Source organism: Crocodylus siamensis, chromosome 12 (genome assembly GCF_052110815.1).
Source record: "Crocodylus siamensis isolate JL-2025a chromosome 12, ASM5211081v1, whole genome shotgun sequence".
Lineage (NCBI taxonomy): Eukaryota > Metazoa > Chordata > Crocodylia > Crocodylidae > Crocodylus > Crocodylus siamensis.
In genome coordinates this window covers 44,702,302-44,716,299 of record NC_143406.1, presented here as the reverse complement: position 1 = coordinate 44,716,299, position 13,998 = coordinate 44,702,302, and the positions used below count along the sequence as shown (strand labels likewise).

Genomic DNA, 13,998 nt, shown 5'->3' with positions numbered 1-13,998 from the left:
TTTTTTAACTTATAAGTCAAGTGTGTTTGCAACCCCACTTTTTTTTTTTATTGTTGCGACCCCTATTGTGGGGGTTGCAACCTCAAAGTTGGGAACCGCTGGTCTACAGTCTAAGTTGCCTTCCTTTTGTAGGGCTGAGGAGTGTCTGGTAAAAATGGGGGAGATTCAGATAAGAGGTGCAGCTGGTAAGTAGGTCTTGAATATAGCTAGGGGTCACATGTTTAGGACTAGCAAATAACCTGCAGAGACTGCCCCACTTTCAAAGACTGAGTTTTTGGGGTGGGGATGGCTGCACTAACCAGATATTTCTAGCTTTTTGGGTTTCCTGGCTCATTCCAGAAGAGGAGATTTATGTGGGGGGGAGTAGGAAGGTTTTTGGCACAAATGTGCAGGAGAGGAGTATGGGTAAGTATGGTTTTGCTGTATTGGGAGGCACCAGTGGATCATAAATATAAGGACCCTAGGATTTTAGGGGCATTTAAGGAAATATTTAAACTAGGAAGTAGTGTTTGGGACCAGCACTAATTATGGATAAGTAATGACAGAGAGGGACGAAGAAAGGTATGTGAAAATACGATGTGCCTCTCCCCATCTTGACCAGCTTTTGTTCTCTATTTCCATGCTTTTCCGCATCTGGCAAATTAAATTTACATATATTTCAAAATGTCAGTATTAACTGAATTCAGTTACCAATCTTCTTTCTCCTCCCCCCAAATCCCTTTAACCAGTTCCATAACTCATACAAGTCCCCTAGTTTCATATCCACCCAGTTAGGTACCTTCCCACAGGCACATATACAGGCCCAATTGAATTTGCTTCTCCTGCATAGATCTGTTTTATCCTGCATCGTGCTGGGCCCTTGCGCTCTGCTGAAGAGGCCCACAGTGAGTCCAGATTGTGAGAACTGTCATACTTATGTTCATATGTAGAGCTGATTTGTATTATTTTTTTTTTTATCCTTTGCTAACTAGATGTTTTCTTGTCATGTTAATCACTAGCTCTGGATTAATGAAATGGCTTTTTCTCAGTGCATGGCTTTTTGCAGATCGCTTCAAAGATACCAAATATTTATAACTATGTATATAAAGCGTGTTGCAGTCCATGAAAGAATGCGCCTAGAAAAGTGGTTTTACTTTATTCTACATAAAAGGGCTGCATAGAGACTTGGGGAAATATAAGTCTAGCAACCCTTTCTCTTTGTTAATTGAGAGAAATCTTTGTAGGGGCAGAATGAAAGATTCTCAGGTCTTAAGCATGCTAGCTTGAGTTTGTAGAATGCGTTAAATATGTTAGAATCTGATCTGTGTTTTCATTGAATCGCTTGCTTGCTTGCTTGTCAGATTGCAAACTTGACATTGCTGATCATTAATAAAAGTGAGCTGTCTTATGTCTGCAAAATGTTCTAATTACAGGTTGCATGGACTCTGTACTGTATAAGACTTCAATTTAAGCTTCTCCTCTCTCAGCATTAGGTACCAGAGAGATCCAGATTTGATTACTGAAAAGTTAAATACATTAAACCTTCAGACACCTTTCAAAGCCTGAAGTATACAGGAGGCCTTGGCCTCCCCCCCCCCTTTTTTTTAGGAGTACCTTTGCAAAATTTAAGTCAAAAAGCGAAAAATGAACACGGAGAAAACAAGAGGCGAATAGAATAGACCGGGTGGGTGCACTAGTGTTTGTAGGTGATTTAACTTTAATAAAATAGTATGTTTTAGTGGTTAGCTTTAAAGTCTCTGTATCTTTACACACTTGGTACCTTTAGCAGTCTTCCTTTTTTGTTAAACTGCTGCTTTCTCCTTCAAAACCATATCAAATATAAATGATTGCTAACCTAAGAGAAAACACTTAAAACCTTCAAGTGTTGCCTAGTGGTGGAAATGAAAACAGAGACATTTATCTGCAGTGAAGTCTCATTTTAAGGATATGTACATAGAAACAGCAAGCAGACCTGTTCTCTCAAAGGCAGTTTAGGGAGGGTTGCTGGTGATATTCAGAATATTTTCCACACAAACTACAGTGAGCCATTTGGATGAGAAGTGATTTCAATTAACAGATTCAGCTAAGGTCTTTAATCTTGGATCACAGTATTAATGCAGCATGTGGTGTGTGGTTTCTGTCTCTAATTTTTTTTTTTTTTTTTAACACTCAAATCACTTTGGCTTGCTTTGCAGCCCTCAAACGTCATTCAGGTTTTTGGGTTTTTTTCCTCCTGTGTTTGAGCTTTGAATAATGGAATATATTGCTGCCTGGGGAAAAAAAAAAAGGCAGTTTTAAGAATAAATATAAACAGTAGAAAACCATTCAATTTGAGAAATGACTCTTAAATCAAATGCATAAATAACTATGGCTATAGAATAGTATTCTGTTCTTTTTATAGTGGTAGCAACAAAGATCCTTTTTAAGTTACCACTGGGCATATCTACATGTGCATTTGCTTCAGAGGTGGGGCAGGAAGGGGGTGGCTTACTAAATTATTGTAGAGTAAACCCACCCCAGGTAAGCATCTACATGTGCAGGGATGCAGGAGAAGATCTGCTGCTCCTAGCCCTGCACCAGCTGGGGGAGGTCTAGGTTTCCCCCTGGGTGCCAGCCCCGAGGTGGGCAGAGAGCATGGAGCCAGGAGAGCGCTGTCTCCTGTCAGGGGGCTGGCTGCTGTCAGGGCGGGCTCTGCCACAGGAGCCCAGGTGGGGACAATGTCTCCTTGCCCCACCAGCAGGAAGCTCCTGGCCCTGGCTCCCTGATCAGGGACAGGGGATTTGGAAAGAGCTGCAGGGGAGGGGCAAGTCCCAGCCCCCTGCCCTGATCCGCCGGTGGGACAACTAACGGTGATTCCCTGACTAGGTGGGAGCCCCTACCCAGCCAGGGGCTCACTGCTAGCTTCTTCACGGGAGGATCAGGGCAGGCAGCTGGGACTTGCCCCATCTCTGCAGCTTTTTCCAAGTTCTATGCCTCAATCACCTGCATGGGGCACAGGGCCAGGATCTGCCTCTGGCTGGGACAGTTCCCACTTCCATTCTGCAGTCATGAGCAGGGGCTGGGAGCTCCCTACTGCTGGGGCATGGGGACACTGTCCCTGCCCTGGTTCTCCTTGTCCCCAGGCAGCTCCTGGGGACAGGGAGTAATCTCCTGCTGATTGGGAGCAAGTTTGCTCATGCTCAGGTGTCTACATGATGCTTAAAGCGGTTCGTTTCTCTGGAGGCCACCAAAATCACAGACACACACTCATTAGATGGCACAAAAGGTGTATTTGCAAATAGGGTCAGAGCAGAGTCAAAAACTCAGATTACTCTGAACCCACCAAGGAATTTTGCAGGCTGTATTTATCTTTTTCCTCCTGGGCACGTGTGCAGAAACAGGAACTCTTACAGCTCACTTCCGTTTCATACAAGCATACATGTGGTTACATCACTACATACATCGCATGTATATTATAATTAACTACTTAAGTATGCAGGGCGGAGAGGTAAATATGCATCAGCTAATTAAGCATGCTCAGAGACTACTATAGGTCACCAAGAGTTCAACACCCCCCCCCTTTCAAGGACACAGTCAGTTGAATTCCAGCTTCTGTAATCTGTATGAGAGAGGCTAGGGAGAAGCTGGGGGAGAGTCTGCGATTTAGTATAAGAAAAGCTGTGGCGAGGCTGGGCAAGGAAAAAAGTCCTTGGCAGTGTTTCTTTCTTATCAGGTGCAAGATGCAAGCTGTGCATTTCTAACAATACTCCATTTCTAACATACACATGCACTATTGCACAATTACTAATCTCGAGTAAATTTGCTACTTGCATTTGCAGGTAGCAAATTTCCTTGCGATTAAAGCCAGTTACTGTGCAGTAAGCATCTGCATGTGTAGACGTGGATGCTTACTGCTCAGTAATCGTCTCTACTGCACTGTAAAGCATCTCATGTAGGCATATTCACTGTGTTTGGGAGTTGCATACTATATGCCCTCTGGAAACGTTAGAGCAGATGTGAAGTCTTCAAAATACAGAAATAGTATCTCGGCTAGTTTGCAGCCTTTTGCCCTTGACTGACATGTGGCATTAATTATGATGCATCATTTGTTTGGTAGGGTTTTCTGTTTCCCATGTCAGCTTCTCCCATTTCCTAAAGAAGCTTTTTCACTAGTTTGTACAAACAAGAACCCAAACAGCAACATCACTAAAAATGTCGATGCTTTTAATAGAAATGGCCAACTGAAGTGCTAATGTGAGAGAGAGAAGTTCACCTGAAAACGTTTGTTTCTCGGTCCTCCGGCCTGGCAGTTTGGACTGATGGCTGATTAAGCATAGTATGGAGCTGAGCGTCTGCTGGAATGCTGTCAAAAATACATTTGTGACAACCTGCTATGGCCAGGGGAAGAACAGAGGTGACCAGTACAGCTCTGCTAGTATCTTATAATACTTGAGAGGAAAGAAGCATTCTCAGAAGGCTTGCTTTTTCTCTGCAGACATTACCTGAACACTAACTTGGATGCTCCCAGTTCAAGCCCTGTCCACACACCCAAAGCCTTGCTTTGACTTGCAGTTGTGCTGTTAACTTGAGTTGGCTGGCCTGAGACGAGGAGGAGGGGGTGGCTAAAATGCAAACATGATTCCTCTGGCATGGATGCAGGCTAGTGCCGAAGCTAGTTGCAGGTCCTCCAGTGCCTTCCCATAATTCTTTTGTGTCAGAGACGCAAGTTCAGTAGGGGAAGAAATCGTAGTGACTCAGCTTATGACAGTGCCTGTGAATCCTGCAAGATGATCCAAGTTTTAGTGCCACACACCAGCACCAAAGATGCAGCTGCTCGTATTATTTTGCATTGTGGGCACTCTCTCTTGAGTGTAGCTAATTCAAGAGGACCACGTTGGGTGTAGGAACTCAAGTTACTTCTACACTGAAGATGTCTCTAAAGTGAGCATTGACATTGAGGAAAAAGACAAACCTTCCTTCCTTCCTAGCAGATATGCTTCTGCAGTCATGCTTTATGCAGCTGGCCTTTGATGTCACCCCTGGTAACGAATGGCAAGTACTTACACAGCATTTAATCTCTAATGATCCCCAAACCATTAATAAATATTACCCTCTAAATATAAAGGCTTTTGTGGCATGCATATAAAAGTGCTCCTCAAGATGACACAACGGCTGAACAGAAAGTAAAGAATATTGGACCAGATCCTACTCCACCTATTAGGCATGGAAATGTGATCTTATTCTATTTTGCTCTAGTCCCTGAAAACCTGTTAATACAAAAGGTGGGTGGATCTTCCTACTCTTCACTGCTTTTTTATGACTTAGCTTTAAGGCTTAGATGACAGCATGTTACAAAAATAGATGCACTAATGGGTTTTCAGAGACTCCAACAGGTTGCAACAGGATCACACGTAGATGCCTACGTCCGTCTAGTTCCCTAATAGGTGCATTAGGATCTGCCCCATTGTATGCAACTGAACCAGAATCTGAAAGGCAGCAGGCAAGCAGCCAGTATGGCATGCTTAACCCCCACCCCCCTGCATTTTTGCAGCCAATGCAGTGATTTTTTTTTTTCCACACCACAAGCAGTAAACCTCATTATAATGTTGCAACCCACAAAAATAACCCTGGAGCAGAGTAGTGCCAGTTGCCAGTAAAGCTTCATGGGTGTTAGTGCACTTTATGAAAGTCTGGCAGGTATCACCAGGACCAGTTCCTACCACAGTGCTCCCGGAGCACCTTTTGTCATGTATCTGTTTACGTGCATTTATAAATCTAAAGAGCACTTTCTGTGTGTATGTCTTTGTTTTTTTAAAGTAAACCCATTGACAGGGCAGCTGAAAGTATTTTTGCTTCAGTGAGTTTAGTGTGCAAATAATGGAATGGAGCCAAAGACACAGCTTTGGCAGGCCGGCTGCTGAGATTGCTCTGTAAAGCCTTCTTGGCTATTTGTTATGTGACAGCATTTTTATGCTACTAGAAAGAAATAATAGTTTTTAACCTAAAATTGAGGGTTTCACAGTTTGCAACTAAAATTGGCAGCAGTCGGCAACTACAGCAGACCCAAAACCGGTAAAAATAATTTGAATCTAATTCTTTAATAGCTAAAGAGCTTGCAGTAACTCTCATTCAAAAGCTGTTACCAATAGGTAGCTACAAGAAAACACTCCAAAATTGGGGTTAGCATTAATTCACTTTAACAGTGAGATTTATGTGTAGGGCTCTGCCTTGTTTTGGAAATTTCCCCCTATTTCTGCTTTCAAAAATTCTAGTTGGGAAACGTGGTAAGAGGCTGAAAAACTCCATTATTTAAGGGGACTTCTTAAAATAGACATTTCAGCTAGTGTGACACTTACGAGTCTGCTTCACCACCCCTCAGCCCACTGGTACTCTCCTCCCCTCCCCCCATATATTTATTCTCTTATGTTTTTTCTCCGTTTTTTTCCAAAGCAGAAATAAGGTTTATGAATGAAGGATTCTGTGATCAGGCAGTCTGGCAATTCAAAAAAAAAAAAAAAAAGACCAATAAAAAAACTATTTAAATGGCTATTTCTTTAATTGTTGCTAAGCAAAGGATTTAAAACCGATTTTTATTTTTGCTGCTTATTCAGGTTGAATGGCAAATTAGTTTGGACTGCTTCACTTGGTTCCCACATCATTATGAGCTGGTGCAGTGCTGGTTTTGCTCATAGTGGTTCTTTGGTAGCCTTTTTCTCTTCCACCCCAGTCGAGGGAGAAGCAGGTAGCAGAGCCTCTAAGAAACAAAAGGACTATACAAACACAGACTTGGTGAGATGCTTTTCCTGCCACTTCTTCTCTGAGATTAGACTGGGAAAAGTGACGCTTCCAGTGACGATTCGGGGTGCAAGAGGAACCTCTTAGCCTCAAGATGAGCTAGGGATGAGAGGGATTGTTGATTTTAAAAAAAAGAAAAAAAAGAAAAAAGAGAGCTTAAAAATTACATGAGCATCTTGATGAAGTGTCATCTAGGCAGAAAGGGAACATTTTCAACAAGTAGTGTTACATAAATTAAACACTGTTTTCTAGTTGTCTTCTGTGAGCCAAGGTGTAATACCTAACTTTAAGATAGTAAGATTAATATTAGACTTAACTCCTGTTACAAGAGTTTAAAAAATGTTGGATAACTTTTTGGAACTGAAGCCAGATGTTGGAAAGATCTTACTTTAATAGCATAATAAGGATTGGAGTCTGTTATAGAAGGTAGCCTTTCAGAAACGGAGATAATTAGACCTAGCCTTTCCACTTGACCTCGTTTTGAGGTAGTCTCCTTTCCTATAGATTTGGGAAGACAGAAATCCTGTCTGATCGTGGCCCTTCAAGACAGCGATGGAGAACTTTTGCTGCCTTTTGTCAGTCTTCTTTTGCATAGCACTTTGGCATATCTAGGGCAAAAAGAATTTTGTATTTGAAAACTGCTGTAGGGCTCTTGCGATGTGCACTTCCTCCTCCCTTTCATCTCGTTTTGTGAAATGTCAGAATATCTTTGCGTGCAAGAAACTGAATTTGCCAGCAGATTGCAGTGGAGTAAATTGGGATCGGTAGGAGGCCACATCCAAAGGTTTAAAAAAAAATCCTAGTATAGTAACAACGACTTGAATAAAGGATGCTGATCTACGTCCCTGTGTTGATTTTGAGTAAGAGAAGCGAGCCCTTTTCAGATCACATACTGAAAGAACTTTCTGCCTTGGGAAGTTTGCTAAAGCTGCCATACTTAGAAAGGCGCTTACCGCAAGTTGGGCTTGGGGTCTTATTAACAGAATGCCAGTAATGCATGCCAGTCTACGTTTTTTGGGGGTTTTTTGGTTTGTGTGGAGTTAGGAGGGTCAAGGCAACAGGGGTTTTGCCTCTCTGTAAATGTACCCAGAAGTGATACTAGTCTCAAAACCACTGGGGGCAGGAAGACGGCGGTGCTCATATTTAACTTGTTCGTTTTTAATGTAAAATGGAGACCAGGCTCTAATGTGAGGTCCATAATCGCTGTGTTTATTGAAGTTATTTTAAACCAAGGCTTTCAGAGGTCATAACCCTGTGTTCTTGTTTTGCAGTATTATGTGCCAAGAACCTTGCAAAGAAAGATTTCTTCAGTAAGTCACTTCTAACCCTATAAATTTATGCTGCTGTTCTCACCCTTGTCTTTTAAACAGTAAATCATTGTCTTGCCTGCTGTGCATGTCATTTTTTACTGTGGTAGGTTTAGGGATTATTTTCAGGGTTGCCAGTAACATTGCGTTAATACTTAGGTTCCTGTTACTCTTACAGACAGGCAGCCTAGCCACAGGAGTGGCGGGGGACACGAATTCCCGAGTCCTGGTTCTGACTGGCACTACTGTGACATACTATGTTCCTTTTACAAAAGAACAATAATATTTTTCAGAGGTGGTGTAAGAACTCTTCGTAAAGCATGTCAAGGTTATAAATTACCAGACCAGTGCTGGAGCCTAAATGTCATGCCCCAGTAGTGGATTAGCAATGTATAGTTACAGTGTAAACCCATGTATTTAACTGGACTATGGTTAATTTAATAGGTGACATTTGTATCTTAAATGAGTCCGTCATTCTCCATAGATTAGAAGCATGAGTAAATTCTCATCACAAGAGAAACCAAACATCTGATTAGGAACTCATTGTCTGTACTGAAGCTATTAAAAGAAATTGAGGGTAGCAAATTGGAAATTTTTCTTGCAAGAATGTTAAAAACTCTTGGCAGGGTTGGGAAGAAATGGAAATCTACACAAAAAAGGGGTGTAACAGCCAAATTTGAGATGACCACATTATTAGCCTTCTGTAAGATAACTAAAAAGTCGATCACTTTAAAACTGAAACTTCTTACACCCTTGTAATGCACATGTATCATCTTGGCTCGGTCAATAGATGAAACAGGTTTTCTTTTTCTCTTCTATCTCTTCAAGGCATTTGATCCTGTTGTATCTTTTTTTCCCCCTCTGCAGGACTTCCTGACCCATTTGCAAAAATAGTAGTAGATGGGTCAGGCCAGTGCCATTCAACTGACACTGTGAAGAATACGTTGGACCCCAAATGGAACCAGCATTACGATCTGTGAGTTATTTGTTCTGCATAAATGTTCTAGGTGTCCAACCAGAAAATCAAATGCATTTAAAATCAAGCCACCTTCCTTCCATCTCATGCTTGTTAAGTTTAACTTTGTTGTAATCGCTTGCAGTTAAAACAAATCTGAAGTTTTTTCTTTATGGACATTTTACTACTTAAGTGCTTGACTTTAAAGCATGTTTTCATATTGGAGACGCAGCATATTAAATCTAGTTAAGTCTCTGCAGTGATGCTATTCATAAGCATTCGCCTTGTTGCATTATTTTCTTCAAAATAATAAAAGCCTGAGTTTAAGAAAAATGTTTTTACATTAGTGAGCTCATATGCTGCATAGCTTTTAATGAGGTAATCTGCAATTCACAAGAATTGGGGCATCATCAGTTTACCGGCATGTTAAAATGGCAGCATGCAAACTTACTAATAATGCTGTCAAATAATAAATGTTTACCTATTTACAATGTAGTATGACCAAAATAACCCCTCCCCCCCCCCCCCCCAAAAAAAAGGACAGTAGAAGTCTTCCCGAATAGAGGAAAGTATAATGTTTGTGGAGTGATGAAGAATCCAGTTTTGAATTCCCTTAATATGTGTTCCTCTAGATATGTTGGGAAAACGGATTCCATAACTATCAGCGTATGGAACCACAAGAAAATCCACAAGAAACAGGGAGCTGGCTTCCTGGGGTGTGTCCGACTCCTCTCCAACGCCATCAGCCGACTAAAAGATACTGGATGTAAGAATAGTTCCCAATCTAGTGTACTTTCAAAAAGATAATTTGCAAGACTCCATTGTGATGCACATTTGAGCAGTGAGTAGGAAGTTTTATCATCTTCAGTTCAATATTTTCTTGGGTTGAGTTTTTCTACTGATTTTTTTATTTGCAGACCAGCGTTTGGATCTATGCAAACTAAATCCCACAGATACCGATGCAGTACGAGGCCAAATAGTGGGTAAGAATATTTTATGTTTAAATTTCCGTCTACTTGGATGAAAATAATATAGACAGGTGCTATATTAGAAATAAAAAAAATGAAAAACCTTCCTACAGGTATCTTTCACAGCTATTTTTTTTGAGCACTGATTCTTTTATAAGGTAGGGTGTATACCACCCTGAGATGCCTTGAAATCCTTTCAAGGATCTCAGCACTGTAAGGTTTTCAAGTGTGATTCACAAGGTAAACCCAGACATTTGAAAATGAAACCCATAGTTGTGATCTTTCTGAGTGCTTTGCAGCAGAAAAACTGCTCTGTTGTTTTTCTGCAGTCAAAAAAAAGAAGTGGAAATTAAGAACTGGCATTTTCTAAGGGATGCCTCCAGTCTGTCCAGGGGTGCCTAAAAAGTTGAGAGCCATTGTCCTAGAGTCGTATACAGTTTCTGTACTGTTTTGTGCATTTCTGGTGCTAACAATCCTGAGATGTCCTGTTAACTATAGTTGAATGCAGACTAAATTAGTTTATATGAAAATCACTTCATCGTGATCAGTGTAGATTGTATTCTTCCAATTGGTGATTGTAAAGATGATAATTTATAGGAGTAATATGAACAGAAGATTTTGGCAGTGGTTTGAATATAGCTACTTAAGGTGAATTTTCTCCAGAGAAAATCTATTCTACATTTATAGCCAAGGTAATATGTAGAAGGAACATGATGCTATTATTGACTATAAAAGATGACTTTGAAATACAAAAATACATTTTGGACAGCACATTATTTCTTTTGCCAACTCTTGAAAATGCATGGCTGGCAAAACTGGTAATACTATTCATTATAGTGACATCTAGTGGTAAATAACTGTTTCATCCTGAACTTGGTACTCTTGGGATATAAAGCTTTGCTCACATGAATTAAAAAAATGCCTATATTTATATAACAAAGAAATATTAGGCAAGATTATTGATGGAGAAGACTTGGTCCAACTTTTGGAGCTCTGACATATTTGGTTACAGCCTCCTTATAAAAAAAAAAAATATATATAGGAATGTTGAATGATGCTTATAGAAGCAATTACTAAATGATAGACCCTGGAGTGCCAGAGGTCGCCTGTAGTGGTTCTGTAACATCATAAATATTAATTATTATGGTATAGAAGTCTTAATGTTAATTCTGGTTTTCTGTTTCAGTCAGTTTACAAACACGAGACAGGATAGGCACAGGAGGTTCTGTTGTAGATTGCCGAGGGCTGCTGGAAAATGAAGGGTAAGTATTGCATCTTCTGGTGATTCTTAGAAAGCAAAACTAAGATATTAAATAAAGTGTCTTTGTTCTTTCTTACGTGGAAAAGTTAATGCAAATAAAATAAAGTAGGAATTCTATAAATAGTAACTTGACCAAGCCAGTTCTTTAAGAAAAAATGGTTTATTATAAAAATGGAAGTGTTAGGATGCTGTTGTAGATGAATTTCATGAAAGAGCCCTATCATGCGTCCTTCATTGGTCAGTCTTACTGAGATGTGATGATCAGTCTTCTGAAGATTTGATATTGGCTCTAGAGCGATGTGGGGCATAGTATGGAATGTAGAAGCTGCTATTCAGCTCAGTCAAATCATGGAGAGGAATAAAAGTAGGTATTTTAACCTACTGTGGTGTTAACTTGATTCATGTCTCTGCTTTCAGAACAGTTTATGAAGATTCTGGACCTGGAAGGCCACTGAGCTGTTTTATGGAGGAACCAGCACCATACACAGATACTACTGGTGCGGCTGGTGGCGGGAATTGTCGGTTCATGGAATCCCCCAGTCAGGATCAGAGGCTGCAGGCACAACGACTTCGAAATCCTGAAATCAGAGGTCCTGTCCAAACACCTCAGAATAGACCACACGGTCATCAGTCACCTGACCTACCTGAAGGCTATGGTAAGAGTTTTCCAGAATCATTATATCTGGCCAAGTCTATAAGAGGACTTTATGTATACATTTTCTTACTTGATATAAAATACAATCTGCATCTCTTAATATGTGCAATACCTGCGTGCATGTAATTCCTTTCTTGCTCTAAGGAGGTAAAATAAGCAGCATAAACTATAGTTTATATAGAGGTTGACTAAATAATAAGCTAAAGACTGGCTACATAGAAATCCGCCACTCCAAACTTGCACAGGGTCTGATCATAAACTAAGCATGAGCTTGTGGTGTGATGCTGTTGCAGAAAAGCCAGGGCTAACCTTGGAAGTGTTGCTAGGAAGTATGCACTTAACACTCAAAGTAGTAGTGTCATTTTTATTTTCCTATGGGCACATTATGTGTGGGTTTGAGCCCCATAGTTCAGGAAAAAAACAATAGAAAATTAAGATAATAAAAAAGCCCAAAAAACAAAATTTAGAGGGTGAGATGAAGAGTCTTACCTAGGAGAATGAGGGTATAGATCTTAGAGTGAATAAATGATCCAGGCTAAAAAAAAATAGTAGAAGACAAGTTAAAGTTTGAAACCAGGTACTCTCAAATTAAGAGAGAATTAAATTCAGGTGTTAAACAGCTAATGAAACATTCTGTTAAGATAATTGATCAAAACAGCATTTGAGATCATAAAAAAGTTATTGGATAAAGGTAATCAAAAACGTAGCAGCCTTGATGGCTCAGTTAGTCTCATCTAGCACCATCTCAATCTTTTGTCAAAGCATATGCATGTAGCTTTAAGAAACTGTTTACATGTTTTTAATAATTCCAAATATAGAATAATTAAAGAATATTTTAATATTTTCCTCTCTTTTATATAGAACAAAGGACAACGGTACAGGGACAAGTTTATTTTTTGCACACGCAGACTGGAGTTAGCACATGGCATGACCCCAGGATACCAAGGTATGCATTCATGGTTACCACAGTCACTTTTTTTGTTTTCTCTTTAGGGTAGTCTGCTGAAGTGTCATGACTCGAATATGAGGAGGAGGTTAACAGAACAAAAATTGCCTTGGGTTTCTATACTGTCTTTTGCCCAAGTACTTCAGGACACTTGCTTGCTTATAAATTAAAAATTAACTACATGTCACTTCCAAATCGTATAAAAAGAGATGATGTGTAACCCGTGGTGAGTTCCCACTAAAGACACACTTGATAAAATATTGATGTTACTTTTGGCTTTTGGATAAAGGTGCAAATTGCTTTGTTTTGCATCTAACCTAAAATTTTTCCAAGCCTGAAAATGACTTGGACTCCCAGTGGAGAGAGGCTAGACTGCTCTCTTTCAGCTGCTGGTAGTTCCTAAATTCTGAACGGTTGGTTGATGTCTTCAGTCATAATATTGCTCGCTTTTATGCAGCTGAAGCAGAAATGTTTTGTCAATTGTAAACTCTGGGGGTTTGAAAAATTACTTTTAAAAACTATTTAAAAGTCTTTTCATTTCAGACCAACACTTTGTAGCTGAGAAAATATGAATCATCTCCATGATTAACTTGGTGCAAAGTCTATTAGGAGAATAAATCTATGAAAATCCAATTTTTTGTAACAAGACATCTATCACTGGCTAGCTTCCTTATCCATGCTGGTTTTTTTGGACATCCTACAGATTAAAGACTGGAAAGTAAAACTATGAAAGCTAATTTTTACATGCTATTCAGGCAGTGTTAATAACGACTTGATAGGTGACCCAAGGCACCCAAGTGAGCAGTTCAAGTAGACAAGACTGTGTCTTACAAGGCACTGATGACACTGCCTTATTTTTATTTGACATGGCTTTCTTTACATACCTATTCTGACAAAAGACCCCATAGAGCAGAAGCTTGTTTGTGGCTTTTAGCAGAAATGAGCACTAAATATTGGATGTAGTTAAATCACTTAAAGTACACTCAGGTGCACAACAAATCGAAGCCAGCTTTCATAATGTCAGTCTCATCCACTGACCCATCCACTCACAATAAGATTGCCAGATTTAGGAAAGTTCCTACTTAGAATCTGTAAGGTAGAATCCTGAGCCTCTGGTAAGGCATGCACCTTTCGCCTCTGAGTTCACCTTGCC

General features: G+C 40.1%; 1 protein-coding gene across 2 annotated transcripts in view; it reads left to right on the top strand.

The window, feature by feature from the left end:
* SMURF1 (SMAD specific E3 ubiquitin protein ligase 1) overlaps positions 1-13,998 on the top strand; it is a 55,549-nt gene that overhangs the window by 23,588 nt on the left and 17,963 nt on the right. For both annotated transcript variants that reach the window (XM_090023292.1, XM_090023291.1), the window contains exons 2-8: positions 8,025-8,063; positions 8,928-9,036; positions 9,648-9,781; positions 9,933-9,998; positions 11,170-11,245; positions 11,662-11,900; positions 12,761-12,845. In XM_090023292.1, coding sequence (XP_089879418.1) covers positions 8,025-8,063; positions 8,928-9,036; positions 9,648-9,781; positions 9,933-9,998; positions 11,170-11,245; positions 11,662-11,900; positions 12,761-12,845 — 748 coding nt within the window. The remainder of the gene's footprint in view (positions 1-8,024; positions 8,064-8,927; positions 9,037-9,647; positions 9,782-9,932; positions 9,999-11,169; positions 11,246-11,661; positions 11,901-12,760; positions 12,846-13,998) is intronic.